The sequence below is a fragment of the Genypterus blacodes genome, unplaced genomic scaffold (assembly GCF_046128005.1).
Source record: "Genypterus blacodes isolate CSIRO-AG114 ecotype Tasmania unplaced genomic scaffold, CSIRO-AGI_Gbla_v1 ptg000216l_1, whole genome shotgun sequence".
NCBI lineage: Eukaryota > Metazoa > Chordata > Actinopteri > Ophidiiformes > Ophidiidae > Genypterus > Genypterus blacodes.
Genome location: NW_027467015.1, coordinates 1,019,393 through 1,038,488, shown reverse-complemented (window position 1 = coordinate 1,038,488; position 19,096 = coordinate 1,019,393). Strand labels below are relative to the sequence as shown.

Sequence of the window (19,096 nt, the reverse complement as noted above, 5' to 3'; positions counted from 1 at the left end):
CCTTAGGGGCCTGCCTAAACGGTGAGTCGGGCCTCTTGTCATAGTTTGAGTCGAAACGCCTTCTCCTGGACTCGATAGTGGACGAGAGAACTGGCGGGTGCTTGAGAGATTCTGAGGAACAAGGTGTTACAACCGCCGATTCATATGCAAAACCTGCAGTTTGAGTGTAATACCTGTGCTGTGTGTAGTCAGTGTGTGTCCGCTGGGCAGCCCGTCCATCAGTCAGCGCCTGAGCCTGAGCAGCATTAGCAGGTCTAATCCCCTCTGAATCTGACAGAGAGCTTCTCGTAGCTGACGTTCTACCCGACAGACTTTCTATTTCCTGCTGCTGCTTCATGTTTGTCTTTGGTTTAGGCTTTGCAGCAGTACACGTCTCAACATATATATTCCCAGTTCTCCTTAAACCAATGTTGTCCTGATACCTGTGAGACTCAGAGTGAGGATGAGACTCATTTCCAGATTTCCAGCTCACCGAACAGGCTCGTCTTAATTCAGGGCGAGTGAAGTCCAGTAAGGCTTCTTGGTCAAGAATGTCACTTTGCTCGTATTTTTTGCTGGAGATGGGAATCGATTTCGCCCGTCTTTCTTTGGTACCGGGAGAAGCCTGCTGGGCCTCTTGGCTACCCAAAGGCATCCCTTGGCACAGAGCGGTCGGAGACGGACTCAGTCTGGGTATCAAGACCGTCAGAGTTGGAGATACACTCAGCCTGCTTGGCGCTGGAGAAGAATTGCTTGACTGTGAGACGGGGAGATGAAGGGAATCGCTCGGCTTTGGCTTCAGACGGGAAGGAGTGGGAGAGGAATTTGGATTTGGGGGGGAAATGCAGATGCTGGGCTTTGCAGAAAGATACGCAGAGCAGCAGGTTTTTGGTTTGATTCTGGGTAGGGTTGCAGCTCTTTCCTCATGGTTTCTCTGTGAATAATGACAAGATTTACTCCCAGAGGACTGACTGGAGGTCCTGACTGATGTGGATATTGGAACAAATGATCTGGAGGTGAAAGACCAAGGGGACAAAGATGAATTATGATCAAGCAAATACATTTACTTTTCTTATTATTTACTGCACAAGCGGCTGCTGGTTGTACCTGTCAGAGGACTGTTTTGAGTCACGTTTCCCGTAGACGAGCCCCCTCTCGTCAAACGACGGGATCTGGATGACTCTCTTTTTGATGACAGGAGAGAGCGAGAGAGGAGGCGGCAAGCAGCCCGAGGTATCTGCCGTTGGTTGTCTGGACGATGAGGACACTCGAGGGATGAGAGGTGCAAGTCGGTCGAAAACACTCATTCTGTCATGCAGGAGGAGGGAGGAGATGAAGGGGAGACACAGCATGGAGATCAATCAGGAGTGAGATAAAAGAAAAGAAAAATCCAAGAAAGGACTAGAATGAGTAAAAGCACCACTAACCTGCTAACTGGAGCGTCGTCTCTGTTGTTAACACTCGGGAGCGAGTGAGCCCAAGTGTGTGAGACACTGAGAGCAGAGCAGTAGGAAGTGGTGGGCACACACTTGCCATTCTCTCCATTCCTTCACACTGAGGCTTCACTGTTTCACTCCCACTCTCTCCCATCTCTGGTGTCGCTCCTTTCAGTCGGGACGCCGCCTGCAGATCGAGTCTCTCTTTCTCTCTCTCTCTCTCTCTGCAGGCCTTAAGGACCGACTGTCGCAAATGTAAAATGTTTCAACTTCAAAATAACACGCAAACGCAAACACCATGAGGATTAAACAACTTTATTTTCGTATGAACAATGGAAGCATAAGGTCATCATCAAAAGAGGAGCTCACACACCTGCAGTTTCCTCCCCATGCTGTCTTGTAAAAACAAAATATATACACTTTGAGCGTTGATAAATGCTTTTGTCTGAAATCTTGGTCCGTCTCAGGTCTTCTTGACACCTTGAACAAAGTCGTTGCATTCACTGAGCACATATTAAATTGGATGAAGTCACTACTTCTAACACACCAACATCATTTTGGCACAATGGCACTGCTAACCATCCACATGCTTCACACAGCAGACACTGTTCAATCATTGCACGTAATGTTTTTTATCACATCACTGAAAGCACAATATAAGTAAACGTCCATGGTAAGTGATTGTCGAATTACAAAACGTACGCAAAAAAGTTGGCACAGGTAAAAGATGGCATGAGATTTACATCACACAAGCTCGTGTCTGTTCAAACTGTCACACATTTCTAAAGGGCGTCACCGTCCTACACACACACACACACACACACACACACACACACACACACACACACACACACACACACACACACACACACACACACACACACTTCCCTTTTTCACGTGTGGCCTTCGCTTCCTAGCACCCTCTGCTCACTTTTCCTCAATCTCCATGGCAAACGTCCACGCGGAAGGTCGGGGGAAAAGTTGGAACGTCACAACAGAGCTTGAATCTTCCTCCCCCTCCTCCTCCTCCTCCTTCCCCTCTTTGACGGTGATGGATCTCATCCCATCCCGCAGTGGTGTCCTGGCAGCACCTTTGTCCAGATGGCCCGCCGTCCGCTCTTCCTCATCTCTCCTCCTCATCATATCAGGGCATTGCTGTCGTCATCTCTGCAGTTCACGCTGGCTACAAGCGGGTGATGCCGGAATGTTTTGTTGCTCCATTTGTGGGAGTCCTGCAGCCCGGGCTCCAGAAAGTAGAGGCACGCTCCAAAGCCCGCCAGCACCAGAACCGACACCAGCAGGTAGAGGGGGACGAACCAGTCCAGGAACAACCACGACATGCTGCTCGTCGAGGAGGAGGATGGGACGGGAAGGGGAGGACTGAAGGAGAGAGGGGGCAGTGGGGGGGGGGGGGGGGGGAAAGGAAGCAGGTGAGGTGAGACCGAGGGTGGACGAGCAGTTAGGAGCACTTCATCAATTCACCACAGGGAGACATCGTGCAAGAACTAAACTGCAGCATCTGACGCTCGCTTTCCTGCTGCTTCCTTGCACAGGAGGCATGACACGTTACAAAAGCAGCTGCAGGCGCGAGTATGCCGATGTCTGACAGGTGTTCCCAACAGGCTGAGAGGGATTCACAGGTCACGACTGAAAATGTTCCTCTCTGATTAATGAAGACATGCGGCGGTTTGGTGCTTACCTGCAGATGCTGCTAAACCAGGCGGCGTGTGGCTGCGTGACGCTCGATCATCAGACTGTTGCTTGTGAGGGAGTGACGGGAATCACAGGTGCTGGGAGAGAGGCACGGGAGACAGAGGCTGCATGCTGCTTCATCCTCCAGCTCCTCGCTCTGACGTTCGGGAGAGGAGGGGCGGGGGTTGCCATGACAACACCCCTGCTGATAGTTTAGAGGATGGAGGGAGTGGGAGGGAAACTTATATAACTATAATCATTTTTTGGGGAGGGTGGGAGGAGAGGAGAAGCCCTTCAGATGTCTCTGGGTGCTAAAATCAATTCCACTCCATTTAACACAGAGGCCATCACACAGTTAATGTGGCACTGGCATTGAAACACAGAGGGGAGGAAGGGGGGGTGCAGTGTTTTTGAGTCAAAATGTGATTTCTGTTGTTTCTGACGCTGAACACGGACAGGATGACCTACATAATGAGTAGTTGTCAGAGGATGAAGAGCTGCCATTTATAGCTCCTTCTTTGTGGATCAAATGTGTGCAGAGTTAAGTAGCTCAGCTCAGCTCAGCAGCTTGTGACCTCCTTAAGACATCAACACCTTTTTTACAACATGTAGGATTTATTTAACTTTGTACAGCTTTGATCTCATGACACATAGATCTGAATCATATATGGAGGAAATCATTGACAGGTATTTGCTTGAGTGCTGGATTAAAAGTAATCCTGTGAATTTGCATTGTGACGGTAGATTTCCATTGAAGGTTTACAAACTATATCTTATGATTCCATTGAGCAGTGTAATAGTGTCTGGACGGACAGAAATGGCATTGTGGATATCACAGCAAGCCGCTCTGAGTCACACTGACACACAGAGTGTGGAGGTTCACACAGAAAGTGTGTGTGTGTGTCTGTGGCTTTGTTTATAACTTGGATGTCACTTGTGTGGTGGACTGTGAGAGGACTTTGCTCCTCAGGAAATTGGAAACAAATGGAGCAACAACTTCAGGACAGTTCAGATGGATGTGATGGTCGCCAGCTACTGTCACCACCGTGTGCTGAAAGAGGGGGGAGAGGGGCAGCAGGGGGAGGGGGAGAGAGGGGTGTGGAGGGGAGGTGAGAGAGGGAGGGGGGTTAGTGAGTGAATGAGATCTACTGTCTCTTCACTGTTCAACAAACTTCTGCCTGTCTCAGTTTGTCATTAGCAGCTCAGCATGGACACACAGAGACAGTCGCTCGGCCCCTCAGCTGCTGGCTGACGTTCAGCTCAGCACACTCAGGGTTCTCATGCCGTCTGTGTTAGAACTCAGAATTACTCAACATGATTCATCTAATACTTAACATGTATTTTGATTCTGCACACTCACATTTCTGTCCTGAAAGCCTTGCAGCACTTTTAGTGGAGCTGAATGTGAAGGAGATCCAGCGGAACTATGTTCTGCTCTGGGAGGAAAGATTGAAGAACATCTCCAATGTGACAACCTTTGTTATTGTTGTATTTTATACTGAGACTAATGTGACAGTGATGTATTCTAGCGTTCTTACATAATAACTAGAATGGAGGCTTGTATCATGGACATCATGGTCAGACTCTGCTCCAAACTGAAACGTAACATGTTCCTCTGAAAACGGAAAGTGACACAAATACATCACAACTACATCCCCCGCTGAACATAATAGCAACACCAAATACTTTTATTTAGGATTATGTTTTGGTTAAAGTGACTACAGGGGGTTAGAATTACTTACAAAATTGACTCGGAAGTCTCGAGAGAACACAACTCCTGCAGAAAACACAAATACAGTCAGCTGCTGTGTGAGTGTGAGTGTGTGTATGTGCGCGTGTGCCTGTCCGTGTGGTGGGAGATGAAGACGTACCTCCATCCGCTTGATGCTGACCTCGCTCTAACAGGACTTGCACAGAGCGCTCAGACAGCGACGGGACAGCAGACAGAAGCCTGGAAGACACAGACGAGGTTGTGTAGCATCTGGACTGACAAGCTAAATAAAGAGGTGAATAAACTGAGCAATAATACCTCTGCATGGCCTTTTCGTACGTGTAAACTTTCTGTCTCCTCTCTTCTGTGTTCTTCTCAAACTGCAGTGTGTCCTCTATCCCCTGCCTTATTGATCTTGGGACTTCATCCTGCATGGAAAGAGACGATTATAGATGATTATGTGACAAATAAAAACTAATGACCGGAGCAAAACACTCAGTGTGATGTTATGAAGATTATCCCAAACATAAGAACATATATAATAAAACATTACAGTACATTATACTTAGTTTGGACTCCTAAACAAGTCTTAATGCGTGTGTACCCAACAAAATGTCAATACCAGATCTGCAGGGTAGAATCCACTGGTGTCCAGCAGTATGAGACCTTCCACCATCTCAGGAAACAAAGCACTGAACTATGGACGGACGGACACAAACACACACACACACACACACACACACACACACAAATATTAAACATGTTCAGTGAATACAAGAAAAAGATGCATGTGCTGTATTTTAATAATTACCATAGAAGCAATGATACCACCTGTAACAGAGTGAACATACGGCACCGTCACACTCAGAAGCTGCAGGCACGAGACTCACACAAACATTAAGACTCATCCATTCATAAGCACAGTGTGACGTTTGACGTTTGTTGACTTGTTCAATCTGGGACTCCAGAAAGCAGTAATGTTCCTGTTTATGTTAAAGTACATTGTGTATCTGGATGTATTACACACACACACACACACACTGACTCACCCATGCTGTGGCCTATGATGGAGAACCTCCTCCATTGAAGAGCTGCAGGAGTCATTTCAGATAAAAAACATTTCAGATCCTATGCAGCCTGACAGCAACGGGACCTCACACTGCAGAGACTTACAACCACATTTAGATTTGAACCAAACGCACACACCTTCTACAAGTCGGCGTACGTCGCTGGCAAACTCCAGATACGAGTAGAATGAGCCGGGAGGACGATGGGATGACAGACCGTGACCTGGCAGGTCCAACGCCACATATGTGCACTCTTGAGAGAGAGAGAGGGAGATGGGGAGAGAGAGATTCACTTTTACCCTCTTACTGTCACCGTCTCTCCTCCCTGACAGAGGTATGTTACCTGTGGGCAGCAGGGGGATGAGGGTATCAAACGAGCCGCAGTTGTCAGCCCAGCCATGCAGGCACAACACAGGACGACCGTGATTAGGACCCCAGACTTTACCTCTCATATCTCCCCATGAGACTGGAACTGTGAGCTCTGAGACTGGACACACACACACACACACAGATAAAACTGTTTGCATTGAGTTTAATTCCCTAAAGTAACAGAGGAGTTACAACAGGAACTCTTACCTGTTGGTTTCATTTCGGTTGACAATGGTGTGACAATTAAACAAGTGAAGCTAAAGCAGGCAGCCTCTCGCTCTTTGACCCCCAAAAGGAGCAAACACTCGCTGCAACTGAGTTGTTGGGCAAACTCAGCCAATCGCAGCAGTGCACAGGGGCGGGCCCTTACTTCTAACCCAATCAGGGCACAGCAGTTAACAAACCAGCTAATATTCCCTCAGTGAAGCCTGTCAGGGGTCACGTCACTTTGTTTTGAACTTCAAACCTAAACTTGTCTCATTATTAAAGTTTAAAAGTCAAAGTAGTAGCTTTGAAGCTTCATATCTTTTAGAAACGAGTATCGTCCTGTGGGATTATTGTGCAGGACACGGCGAAGGCGTATTGCTGCCCCGGCTCATTTGTATATCTCCACTGAACGTTTATATCCTTGTATATATTCCAGTGCGTTGAAGAAATTGAACGGGTTGTTACCTCATGTTGTTCACTGAATGATCTGTAACTCCAATTTCTGACAGCTGTTTGCTTCATGCATTTCTCTGTGTAGTAGTTTGTGTTTTCCATCACATCATGTTTAAAGCTCTGGAGAGATAGAAATGTTTAAACTTTAAACATTTCTATCTCTCGACAGCTTTCTCCACCAGGGTGCTTACCAACCAGTGCCAGCCCACGATTCAGTGCACAGTGAGCCAGTCACAAGGATTGAGAACTGGACTGCACAATCCAACATTTAGGGAGGTTTAACACTTTTTAATCTCAGTATCACCAAATACAGGAAACAGTTGGACATGTTCTTGCATTGTCAGACATTCAACAGCAGCACAGATTGAAATATATTTCAGAAATTGGGGCAGAATTCAAAGACATTACAAAGAATTCCAGCAGACTCTGCTCTCTGCTGTGGTCAGGGAGGTGTTACCACTGCCTGAAGGCCAAAACAGAGCGGAGGAGGAGGGGTTTCCTCCCTCAAACCATTTGGCTTCTCTGCTGTGTGGCTTCTGATGTGGACCGTCAGGCCTCCACTGCGAGCAAAGTTTTTACCACAAGCTGAGAAACAATACGGCTTCACCCCTGTGTGTGTTCTCATGTGGATCTTCAGGACTCCACTGCGAGCATAGTTTTTACCACAAACTAAGCAACAATACGGCTTCTCTCCTGTGTGGCTTCTCATGTGGTATGTCAGGGCTCTACTGCAAGCAAACATGTTGCCACAAACTGAGCAACAATACGGCTTCTCTGCTGTGTGGCTTCTCATGTGGATCTTCAGGGCTCCACTATGAGCAAAGTTTTTACCACAAACTGAGCAACACAAAAGCTTCTCTCCTTTGTGGCATCTCATGTGGGTCTTCAGGACTCCACTTTGAGCAAAGTTCTTACCACAAACTGAGCAACAAAATGGATTCTCTCCTGTGTTTCTTCTCATGTGGATCTTCAGGACTCCACTGCGAGCAAAGTTGTTACCACAAACTGAGCAACAATACGGCTTCTCTCCTGTGTGTCTTCTCATGTGGGTCTTCAGGACTCCACTCTGAGCAAAGTTCTTACCACAAACTGAGCAACAAAATGGCTTTTCTCCTGCGTGTCTTCTCATGTGGATCTTCAGGACTCCACTGCGAGCAAAGTTTTTACCACAAACTGAGCAACAATACGGCTTCTCCCCTGTGTGTCTTCTCATGTGGATCTTCAGTTCTCCACTGTGAGCGAAGTTCTTACCACAAACTGAGCAACAAAATGGCTTCTCTCCTGTGTGGATTCTCATGTGGACCTTCAGGGCTGCATTGTGAGCAAAGTTTTTAATCACAAACTGAGCAACTAGATGGTTTCTTTCCTGTGTGGCTTCTCATTTGGACCTCCAAGTCTCCATTCAGAGTTGAGATGGTGGATAGAGCCTCTGTGTTCTGTTTAGTTTGACTTTGATGAAGCTGTGAGGAATCAACTGTCTCTTCAGCAACTTCAGTCATCACAGACTTCAGACCATGAAGCTGCTCTCCCTCCTGACTGATCCAGAGCTGCTCCTGCTCCTTTTTAATATGTGGCGGTTCTGTCTGCCCCTGGTGCAGACTGGGGCTCCACTTTTCCTGCACAAACAGCTGCTGGACGTCTAAAGGGAATGCTGAAACAGACAAATACACATTGGAAAACATATAAGGTTATATTTGCACAACCTTATAGGAGCACTATAGTGGAGAAAGGTCACAGTTCACAATGGGATCAAGGTTAAAGGGTTATGTTGATATGGTGGATACTCGGGTTGTAACGATACCAAATATTTTACTTCAATACCCATGCCAAGTTCAGTATTGCAACACAGTATTAATACGGTACCACTAGTCTCAAATCCCTCCAAGGTAAACAGACATTGATGAGAAAATCTATGTTTATACATAGCACTAGGCCCAGTTTGATATAAAACACAATTTTATACAATATGTATAGTAGGGGGACCCCGCTTCATCTCTCCGTCAGTTTGGGGGTCCTTGGCCTGAAAAACATTGAAGACCCGTGGTCTAAGACAAGTGTGATAACTTCACACATTATACCACACCATAACAAAGCTTTTCTGAGAACACCAACAACATGAACCTGTTATTTTGCTTATGCAACTGTACAGTAATCAATCTGCTGTACTTCTTTACTAAAAATTAGTTGTCAAATGTTTGCCATAGCATTTTAATTCTTGTGTTTCTTCAAATTCACCTTTTGTTTCAATTTCACCATAATTTTTTGGTTGTAAAGGACATTGTATTTATTAACAGTTCAACCTTGTCCTAAAATACAAAAGAGTAAACAAACCTATTCGGTGCAGCCGGACTTCAGGGTTGAGGGCTTCGAATAGTCGTTTGCGTAGTCGGTCGTTCTCCTGCTGTGACTGGGACAAGTCTTCTTCTAAACCTCTGATCTCTTCTAGTAGATCTTCAACAGCCGCAGTTGGTCGATGGCTCACCAGCGATCTCAGCATTTGGACAGTCGACATTTTCAAACAAAGACGGAACCTTTTCTCGTTTTTTCTGACTGTGTTGTGTTTTCCAAGCGACCGGGTTGAACTAACTCGAGCTAACGGCTGTGAGCCTCGCCTCGGTGGAAGTTAGCGGAGATGAGGAGAATAGAGGAACCTGCCTAATGTCCAACTGTTGACACATACCAACACACACTCATTTACGTACACGCAGTATCTCTCGACTAACGGACAACACAGTCCATTACGCCTGCCAGCACTCTGCTGCTTACGCCCCCGCAATTTCTCCACAACTCCCTCTCAAGGTCTTGCTCAGAGACCAAGATAACAGTTGCCCAGCAGCCACACATGCGGAGAGCAGGTCAGGTCCAGCGCTGAAACATCCTATTGCTTAATAAAACTCATCATATTCTCAGCTCTACTTCTCCTCATCCTCCACCTATCAACGAACACATGGAGGACCCTCTGATCCTTCCAAATACACCCAAAGTGACGTTTTACTTCTGTTACGGTATGCGGAGGACTGGACACAATGTTGCTAACATGACAACCTTCTCGCTAAATCTGGCGATATTCCACTTCTGCATTCCTTTAACAAAAGCGACTGGCGAGGAATGCAATGAGCAGCGACTTTGTCTGGTGTCCATGGAGATGAGTAGCAGGTCAACTGCTGTCAACTTAAAACCGTCGATACAAACAAAAGGTTATGGTTCATGGCCAAAAAAAAAAAGTTCACCTTTTGCTGTGACTTGTTGTAGGATCCGGAGTGGAGCTTAAGGTTAGAAACTAAACCAAACTTCAGGAAGAAGAATTAGATCATTAAACAGGAGGACACAACTGATTTATGTAATGTGCGTCTAGACAAAGCATTTAAGTCATAGGGTTATTTTGAGAAGTGATGGCCTATTTCAATGTCAACATTAAACAACGTCTCTCCCACGACGTTATAGCTGTCCTTCATTTCTACAAAATATGCAAATTAGGCGATGGCGTTATTTAGCGACTTCCAGCAACGTTTGGAACAACCAATAGCTACTTTCCTTACTGGTGATTTGGTAACCTAGTGCTGCAGAGCTTGTAGATGTCCATCGAAACTAAAGCAGCACAAATGACTTTTGGACTCCAGAGGTTTGGACAGAAATTCTGAACTCTCCTGATTCAGATAATGATGAAAGTCTTTACCAGCTGATTTGTGAAGGCAACGACGCAGAGCCTTCGCAGCCAAATCAGTGTTTAATGTTGGCGGAAGGCAGGAAGCAGCAAAATGTTTATTAAACACTGTGCAAATCTCCTCAGGCTCAGTTACTGACCTACATAGATGAAAGCAGACAGAAGGATCAGTGTGATGCTGAACTCTTATTCTTTTATTCATCGTAATTTAAATGTTTTTTTGTCTGGTAATTACATGGAAACGCAACAGTTAATTCAGAGGATAGTTACAATTTTATTCAGTTTTAGCTTGAAGGCATCATTATGAGGAAGGTGTGTGCGTGTGCATGTGCGTGTGATCATAGCTTGGATGGCTGTGTGTTCACTAGAGAGGCCGGCTGTGAAAGGACTTTAGACCGCAAGAAGTCGGAGACAAACGGAGCGATAACCTCAGGGCTGTTCAGATGGATGTGATGATCGCCCGGTACTCTCACCACTGTGTGCTGAGAGAGAGAGTGAGTGAGAGAGAGAGAGAGAGAAAGCAAGAGAGAATGAATGGTTGAGAGAGAAAGCACGGGAGACAGACAGAGAAAGACCCACAACAACTCACATTTCTGTCCCGAAAGGCCTGAAGAAGAGCTGAGTTGAATTTCTTCTGAGTTTTTTCTGAAAACAATTTATCCAAATTGTCTCCTGCCCTGAAAAATAAAACACATTTCAAACTTTTAGTTCTCTCAGCTACTTCTCTCAAAACTCTTCACTTCACCTCAATGCCCATTCATAACTACGCCATTGCTCTGTGTGAATCGCTTGTTACTGGAATATAAAGGACAACATTAGAATTCAAAGATCCAGTGCAGTCTGGGGTTCAAAGTGGAGGAAAGAATGTCTTACAGAATGAGAAGAATATGGGTTTGTGTCCTGCTCAGAGTCTCCAAACTCTGCTCCAAACTCAGCCGAGTGATGTTTTTCTGAAAGCACAGACGGATGCACAGGGCTTTGTATGGAGTGAAGGAAACCTAGTGGCAGTAAATGGTTAGCAGAGGTTAAAGGTGACTTACGAAATTCACCCGCAAGTCTCTGGAAAATGCAACTCCTGAAAAAGAGGAAAACATTGAGTTGCCTGCGTGTGAGAGAAAGAAGAGAGACGGAGATGAAGACGTACCTCCATCTACCTGAAGCAGCCCGCGCTGTAAGAGGCTCTGCACCGACTCTGCAGTCAGAGACGGGTTTGCAGACAGCAGCCTGGAACACATGAAAGGTTTATTATAGGTTTAAGTCTCAGGGTAAAAGGAGCAGCCAGAGAGTGAGATCGTGCTTCACCTCTCAGCCGCCTTCTCGCGTGTGTAAACTTTCTGTTTCTTCTCATTATTCAATTTTTCAAACTGTATCATCTCATCGATGCCTCGACGGATGATTTTGCACAGTTGCCTCTGCAAGAAAACACAGAAACGATGAGACACACACACACACACACAGCACTGCAGGGAAAAAGAGGATCATGATAGAAAATCATAAATAAATATTTTTTTAAACTAGTCCTGATTTTGCCTTTTGTACTAATGGATGCTGGATTTCTGTGTCTCTCAGTCTACTATGGGATTTTTTTTTACAGTGCAGATTTTGTGGCAACCAAAAGCCCAAAATGACTTCAGACTCCAGATCCAGTTGCAGTACCGTGTCAGTAGGCAAGAATCCGTAGGAGTCCAATAGAACCAGAGCTTCCACCATCTCAGGATACAAAGAGCAGAACTGTGGACACAGACACGATGTGAAGAACACACACCAGAACATTGGGAACAGAACTGCTGTTTGTGTGTGTGTGTGTGTGTGTGTGTGTGTGTGTGTGTGTGTGTGTGTGTGTGTGTGTGTGTGTGTGTGTGTGTGTGTGTGTGTGTGTGTGTGTGTGTGTGTGCAATGTTATTTACCATCCCAGCGATGTCACCGCCTATAAATAACAAGAAAGCAGGTTGGATTCTTATCTCAATGTATGCAAAAGGTCAAAGTTGGTGTCGTTGATGTTCACACACACTTGTTAACTCACCCATGCTGTGGGCTATGATGGAGAATGTCTTCCACTGGAGAGCTGTGGGAGTCATTTCATACATCATCTACCTCAGTGCCACATTTACACAACATATGGTTTATATACTAACTTGGTCATTTCACCAATCATTTCTTTAATCTTGTGTGATGTGTGTGTTTACGTCTAACAATAACATTGCTGAGGGGCACTGGGGTCCTACACACCGTCAACGACTCTGCGTACATCTGCAGCATACGCAGCCGTGTAGTAGAAAGCTCCGGGAGGGCGATGGGACGACAGGCCGTGACCCGCCAGGTCCACCGCCACGTATCTGCACTCTGACAGAGACAAAGAGAAGAAAGAGATGAAGTCGCCACCGCAGGATCATCTGCAGTCTAGAACAAGCCAGTCTCCTGTAGATAAATCCCTCTGTGGCTAAGAGGGTTCTGAGAAGTGCAGCCTGCAGTGGCCAAATTTGCAGGATACAGCCAGCGTAACCTTGGCAACGCTCATTAGAAGGTTGTTTGTTTGAGTGTTAGCAGGAATAGTTTTTTTAAGTTTTCATGTTTTGCTTTTGTTATCATTGCCAGATCGGATTTGCTTTGTGAATTTTTTCCAAACTGATGCATCAAGCCGGCCTGTGAGACTCATGATGGAGAATCAATATGTGACGTCTTGTTTGGACGCAGATAACGATCATCATGATTTCAGGCAAATATGTGTTCGGAAAAAAAGTACAGACACTTTAAATGCATCTTCTGTAGCTATGGATACTACTGATCTCTGTTAAAATCGCAGAAACTAATTAAGGCAGAGTGAGGAAAGTTCAGTACAGTGACATTCCTGGGCTCAAAGCACAGCTGATCGTCGTCATGGAGATCCATCTTGTTACCTGTGGGCAGCAGGGGGATGAGGGTGTCAAACGCACCGCAGTTGTCAGCCCAGCCATGCAGGCACAACACAGGACGACCGTGGTCAGGACCCCAGACTTTACCTCTCACCTCTCCCCATGGGACTGGAACTGTCAACTCTGAGACTGGACAAACACACACACACATCTAAATCTCCATGTGAAGACGTTGTGCACTTTTGTTCATCATAAAGTGAACAAACGAGCTGAATTGGCGTGATGCGTTCAAAGGCAAACCTCCAACTCCAACTCATGACTCAAAGTGCAGGAGGAGAGACAGCAAACAAACACATTAGATGAGAAGCTAACGGGTTGAGTTTGTATGTGGAAGTGTGGAACTTCACCCAGAGCTCCTGGACAGGTGAACGCTCTCACCTGCTTGTGTCGTTGCGGATGACGTCATTAAGCGTCCGATGGTCCTCAAAGTTCAAATGACACTTAAACACAACGCAACGCCGAACAAACGCGACAAAAACTGCAGGACTTGGATAAAACAAAATAATCAGTGAGACGCCAGGGGGCGGGGCTAGTGCTTTTGACAGGTGGTTACTTTGCCCTCAGCAACAACTGACAGGCACATTGTAGTTTGTAGACACTTCACGTAATAACAAAACATTACGATAAATTCCGTAATCTTGTCGACAGAAATGTATTATTACAATCATAAGTTAAGTTGCCAAATTAGGCTATTTTTTTAGACGTGTTTTAAGTCATTATATCATGTCACAAATGTTTAAGGGTTTAATTTGGAGTTAATGAATGTACGCAGATGAAAGCATCAAAACATAACATAAACAAATACATAAACGTTTGGAACATTCACCAGCTACCTTATAGTACAGCCAGTGAACATGAGGAAGAAGCCGCTGTGTTAGATTCACACTTGGGAATGTGACAATAAAAAATCCATCATCGTGTTCCAGCTCTTAATACAGAAAAAAATATCTATAAATATTTAATCGATAGTAGAAACTGGGACAGTCTTCGGGGGATGTATGACAGCTGAACCCACGCAAAACCGCTTTTGTTGGAGGCGTTTATCAGTTTGATTGATCCCAAATCAGGGCTTGAGACAGGTTTTAATAAAGGCAGAAGGTTTGTGCTCACATATTTACTGAAAACGCAGCCACAGGCGGTAAAGAATGTGTTTTGCTCATAGTGAAATTGTGATAAACATGAAATGATTGTTAAAAGATTGCAGTTTTTGGGATTGTTAGAAGATGCAAGTCATCTCTTCTGAGATGCTCAGTCCTTCATCCCCCACTGCAGCCTACCTTTAAAGGTAATGGATGAACACACACACACACACCTCATAGATTTCCTGCAACTGCTAAAATATTAACAACTGGCTGGAGACTTCTGAGACTCCCAGCTCTGCACATAAAACAGATTCCTCACAGGCAGCAGGCTCAAGGTGATTCTAGCTCCAGGCTGCCAAATTTACAAGCATGTCTGTTCTGCCGCAGTCGGCACAGAGACAAATCAGGAAGCCAGAGAGCACAACATGCCTGAGAAGAAGCCGAGGCAGAAGAGGCGGCGTGGCAGGATTCACCAGTTCATGCTATGGTTTATGCGAATTCACTAAACCAAACTGTGTCTACTGAGCCGGCCAATAACGTTTTGAGAACTACAAGTTATAGAATCTAAATCTTCTTCCCACGACCTGCAGAAGATTAGATGTTGCAGGTGTGTGTGACCTGGCAAATATATGACAGTTTGTCCTCATAGTTGGGGGAAAGGTAAGACTCGCCTTCTCTCACGGTGATTGGTCCAGACTGCAGCCTTGAGATATCCGGTTATCCAATGGCAGCGTCGGGAAAGATCACGTGGCCAACAGTTTGGAAATGTAAAAATATTATTTTTGTTTTAATGAGCAATAACTTCTGGTATTAAAACAGAGAACATCTGGGTCCTGATCAGTGTTACACAGTCTATGGTACATTAGTCAGCCACTGTGATTGGTTGATGGAAGGTGCTGTGTGAATACTAGTGCTTTGTCCAAGGATGAGGATGAGTCACACACACACGACTACTGAGTTAGGTCCATTCACATTTACTGAATAGCTACGTTTAATAAGTTTGCATGTGAGAATCTATAGCACCTAAAATGTTTACAAAATTTGAGTCTGTTCCAAGAAACGTGTGGCGTCTCGTTGACTCTCTAACAGCTGTTAAAACAGAGATGTTATAATTTTGTCTGCATGTTCTCTAATCAGAGAGAACGTTAGACTGCAGGAAGTCGCAGACAAACGGAGCGACGACCTCAGGGCTGTTCAGGTGGATGTGATGGTCACCTGGCACTTTCACCACCGTGTGCTGAGAGAGAGAGAGACGGGGGGGAGACAGAGAGAGAGAGAAAGAGAGAAAGAGAGAGAGAGAGACCATTTAATGTAACCGCTGTGTCTTTGGGTTGTAGGATGAAACCCACACAAACACAGAGAGAACATGTAAACCATGATTGGAGGACTACTCGGCCTTGGTGGAGGTATGCGCTCTGGTCCGTCAGTCTGTTACTCAGAATAAGCATCATTTCATTTGTGCCACTTCCCCACAGGCAGCGTCAGCACACACGCTGGCCTCCTGCTGGTGCTGTGATTGGCCTGTCAGAAGCTCCCATGAGGCTCTTTTCCAGCATTATCAGCAATTATGGCCTCTAACAAGGATCATAAAGAGACTTTTTCGGGTGAGTGGCTCTACATTTCTCCTCTTTATCAGCTCCATCTGACCCGGCACCAGTATATAGGTCAGCATCCAGTTTCGGAGCTATAAAAACATTTCTGCTGAGATGTGAAGCTGGCACCTGCCTCGGTGCTCTGCCTGCATCTGTACAGCTGTCTCACTTACTGCAAAGAAACACACACACACACACTCACGTTTTTGTCCCTGTAGGTTTGGAGAAGGGTTGTGGAAAATTCCACCTGCTCTGGTTCATCAAAGATTCTTCCAAAGCCTTCATCTGCTCTGGAAAGACAGACAACAGACGAACATTTAGTAAGAATCATTATGGAAGCGGAAACGGCTTTAGGAAACTGGTGTTCCCCTAAAAATGTCTTACAGGATCAATAGGACCGAGGCTTTGATGTTGGACTGCATTGCCAAACACTGCTCCAAAGTGTAACGCACTATATTCTTCTGAAAGCACAGAAAAGAAACGTGCATGAAGACGTGAATTGTCTGGAATGAGCCAAACACAAAAGGGACGAGCAGAGACGAGGAGCCGGTCCATCACTCACCAGGTTGATGCGAAGGTCTCGGGAGAAGACGACGCCTGTGAGAGCAAAAACAAAGAGAAGAGTCCCGACATGAGAGACGGGATGGGTGAGAGCCAAGAAAGGGTGATGACGACGTACAGTACCTCCATCGACTTCGGCGAGGCCACGCTCTAGGAGGATGTGCGCCGACTGCTCAGACAGGGTTGGGTTTGCAGCCCGCAGCCTGAAAGAGGAGAAACATGGACTTGAACTAACAACAAACCGTCAACAAACCAGACAGGGAGGATGAGCGGATGAATCGATGCAGTGAACCTCTCAAACGCTTTGTCGTAGGTGTAAACTCTCTCTGTCCTCTCGTCTCTCTTTTGCTCATACTGCAGCATCCCATCTACGCCCTGTTTCATCACGTCGGCCAATTGTTTCTGACAAAAGAGCGAAAGAGACAACGAGGTCATAACCCAGACGAGACGCGATGACATGTTCTGGATTCTTTGTAGTTGACTGTTCCCTCTTTCTTTCCACATGACAGCAAACAGGGCAGCAGCAGTATTGATGGTGCTAGCACAGTAGCAGCTCTAGACTGTATAGAACCGTTGTCAAACCGGATCAAAGGGGAAGAAACCGAAGGAGTCCAACATCACCACAGAATCGACCATCTCGGGATACAAGGCGGAGAACTGTGGAGAGAAACACACACGACACGGAACACATCACCACCATGTACACGGACACAAGAAACACACCTACAACGCAGTGACTTACCATTCCAGCAACATTACCACCTGGAAAAAAGGGAAGGAAAACATTAAGACGCGTATAGATTTGGATCATATGGTGGTCCAAAGAGCTGCACTCACCCATGCTGTGACCGATGATGGAGAATCTCTTCCACTGGAGAGCTGTGGGAGACGTTTCACTGATCATCCATCATCACAGAACACAATCTTAAACTATGAGCTCAGCACTGTCTCGGACTCACACACCCTCGACTAGTCTGCGTACGTCGGACACGTATGTAGGAAAGGAATAGAAGACGCCGGGGGGCCGGTGGGAGGACAGACCGTGGCCTGGCAGGTCCACTGCTACATATCGGCACTCTGGACAGACAGATGGACAAACTTCAGTCATCAGGGTTTCTTTTGTTTATTATTATTACATGAATCACATAAATAGAACACTTGCCATTGTTAGTTACCTTTGGGTAGAATGGGGATGAGGGTGTTGAATGTACTGCAGTTGTCGGACCAGCCATGCAGGCACAACACAGGACGGCCATGATCAGGACCCCAAACCTTACCCCTCATCTCTCCCCATGGGACTGGAACTGTGAGCTCTGAGACTGGACGGACGGACGGACGGACACACGGACCACACACACACACACACACACACACACACACACACACACACACACACACACACACACACACACAGGGCAGCCTCAGTTTCACACACACATCACCAGCATCATCGCTACAAACGCAACTGAGACGTAAACAACGATGATGTGTCGCAAAACGTCACTTTGAGTACCTGCTTGTTTTATCGCGCTGGTCGCCATGTGTCTGACGCCTTTCAAACGCTGCATCCTCCTGCAGATCACGTGAACGAAACTTGAAATCATAAAGTAGGAAAGCGAGTTTGGCCGCAATGAATCATACAAACAACTTTTAACACAACGGAACCCTTTGCGCTGCCATTCCGGGTGTTGGAAGGCCACGTGATCTTTCCTGACGCTGGCCATTGGATGACCGGATATCTCGAGGCTGCAGTCTTGACCAATCACCGTGAGAGAAGGCGGGTTTAACCTTTCCCCCACTGTGATGACAACATATGGCCAGCAGGGGGCTCTGGACTGCTGATAAACTTTCACCAGCCGTAACAAGACACATAAACACAACTAATATACTAACTAACATCACATGGATAAATGTGGTAAAGACGATAAAGATGGACACGCCCACCATTAGAATCAGAATCTCATGTAATCACCAAGTAGCAAGTAAAGCGACATATTTTTGGGCATTTGTGTCAACTGAGGACACAATATAAGAAGAAGCACAAAACAAATATGATTTGAATATGAAGACAAATATGAATGAAGAAATTCCATGTTACGAAAACGGAATTTATACAGTATTTTAATATATAATTAACAAAGCACATGCGTATTCATATATAAATACATTGAATATTGTAAAATGTACACAAATCTAACACAACAGGGATTACAAAAGTAAAGTAGGTAAGGAAACTGTAGAGGTCGAGGAAGGTCAAACCATTATGTACTTGCTGGTGATTGACTGTGATTGTGGCTTTCAATGAGTGCAGCCTGATTTGGCCCCCACAGAGTTCCACCGCTTACCAAACACACACAATGGGTTTTAACTG

The 19,096-nt window shown here is 45.8% G+C and overlaps 3 protein-coding genes, 1 long non-coding RNA gene and 1 pseudogene across 4 annotated transcripts; 1 reads left to right on the top strand and 4 right to left on the bottom strand.

The window, feature by feature from the left end:
• Positions 1-3,802: 3,802 nt before the first annotated feature.
• On the bottom strand, positions 3,803-6,727 carry LOC143016173 (serine hydrolase-like protein). The gene is made up of 12 exons (XM_076170365.1): positions 6,462-6,727; positions 6,229-6,372; positions 6,025-6,138; positions 5,868-5,909; positions 5,630-5,649; positions 5,441-5,515; positions 5,137-5,246; positions 4,979-5,058; positions 4,850-4,884; positions 4,646-4,722; positions 4,468-4,543; positions 3,803-4,158 (listed from the first exon to the last, which is right to left on the bottom strand). The coding sequence occupies exons 1-12, from the start codon at positions 6,472-6,474 to the stop codon at positions 4,024-4,026; spliced, it is 921 nt and encodes a 306-aa protein (XP_076026480.1). The 5' UTR covers positions 6,475-6,727; the 3' UTR covers positions 3,803-4,023.
• A 56-nt stretch (positions 6,728-6,783) lies between these two features.
• On the bottom strand, positions 6,784-9,838 carry LOC143016172 (uncharacterized; annotated as a pseudogene).
• Positions 9,839-10,751: 913 nt separating this feature from the next.
• LOC143016176 (serine hydrolase-like protein) lies at positions 10,752-14,136 on the bottom strand. The gene is made up of 12 exons (XM_076170368.1): positions 13,869-14,136; positions 13,476-13,619; positions 12,808-12,921; positions 12,602-12,643; positions 12,486-12,505; positions 12,235-12,309; positions 11,881-11,990; positions 11,723-11,802; positions 11,619-11,653; positions 11,452-11,528; positions 11,168-11,255; positions 10,752-11,060 (listed from the first exon to the last, which is right to left on the bottom strand). The coding sequence occupies exons 1-12, from the start codon at positions 13,894-13,896 to the stop codon at positions 10,917-10,919; spliced, it is 957 nt and encodes a 318-aa protein (XP_076026483.1). The 5' UTR covers positions 13,897-14,136; the 3' UTR covers positions 10,752-10,916.
• On the top strand, positions 11,488-15,325 carry LOC143016178 (uncharacterized). Its single transcript, XR_012965489.1, has 2 exons — positions 11,488-11,565; positions 15,180-15,325. It is a non-coding gene; the product is annotated as an uncharacterized LOC143016178 (long non-coding RNA).
• A 5-nt stretch (positions 15,326-15,330) lies between these two features.
• On the bottom strand, positions 15,331-18,455 carry LOC143016177 (serine hydrolase-like protein). The gene is made up of 12 exons (XM_076170370.1): positions 18,239-18,455; positions 17,901-18,044; positions 17,689-17,802; positions 17,563-17,604; positions 17,468-17,487; positions 17,308-17,382; positions 17,018-17,127; positions 16,849-16,928; positions 16,727-16,761; positions 16,549-16,625; positions 16,367-16,454; positions 15,331-15,809 (listed from the first exon to the last, which is right to left on the bottom strand). The coding sequence occupies exons 1-12, from the start codon at positions 18,447-18,449 to the stop codon at positions 15,702-15,704; spliced, it is 1,104 nt and encodes a 367-aa protein (XP_076026485.1). The 5' UTR covers positions 18,450-18,455; the 3' UTR covers positions 15,331-15,701.
• Between the last annotated feature and the right edge of the window lie 641 nt (positions 18,456-19,096).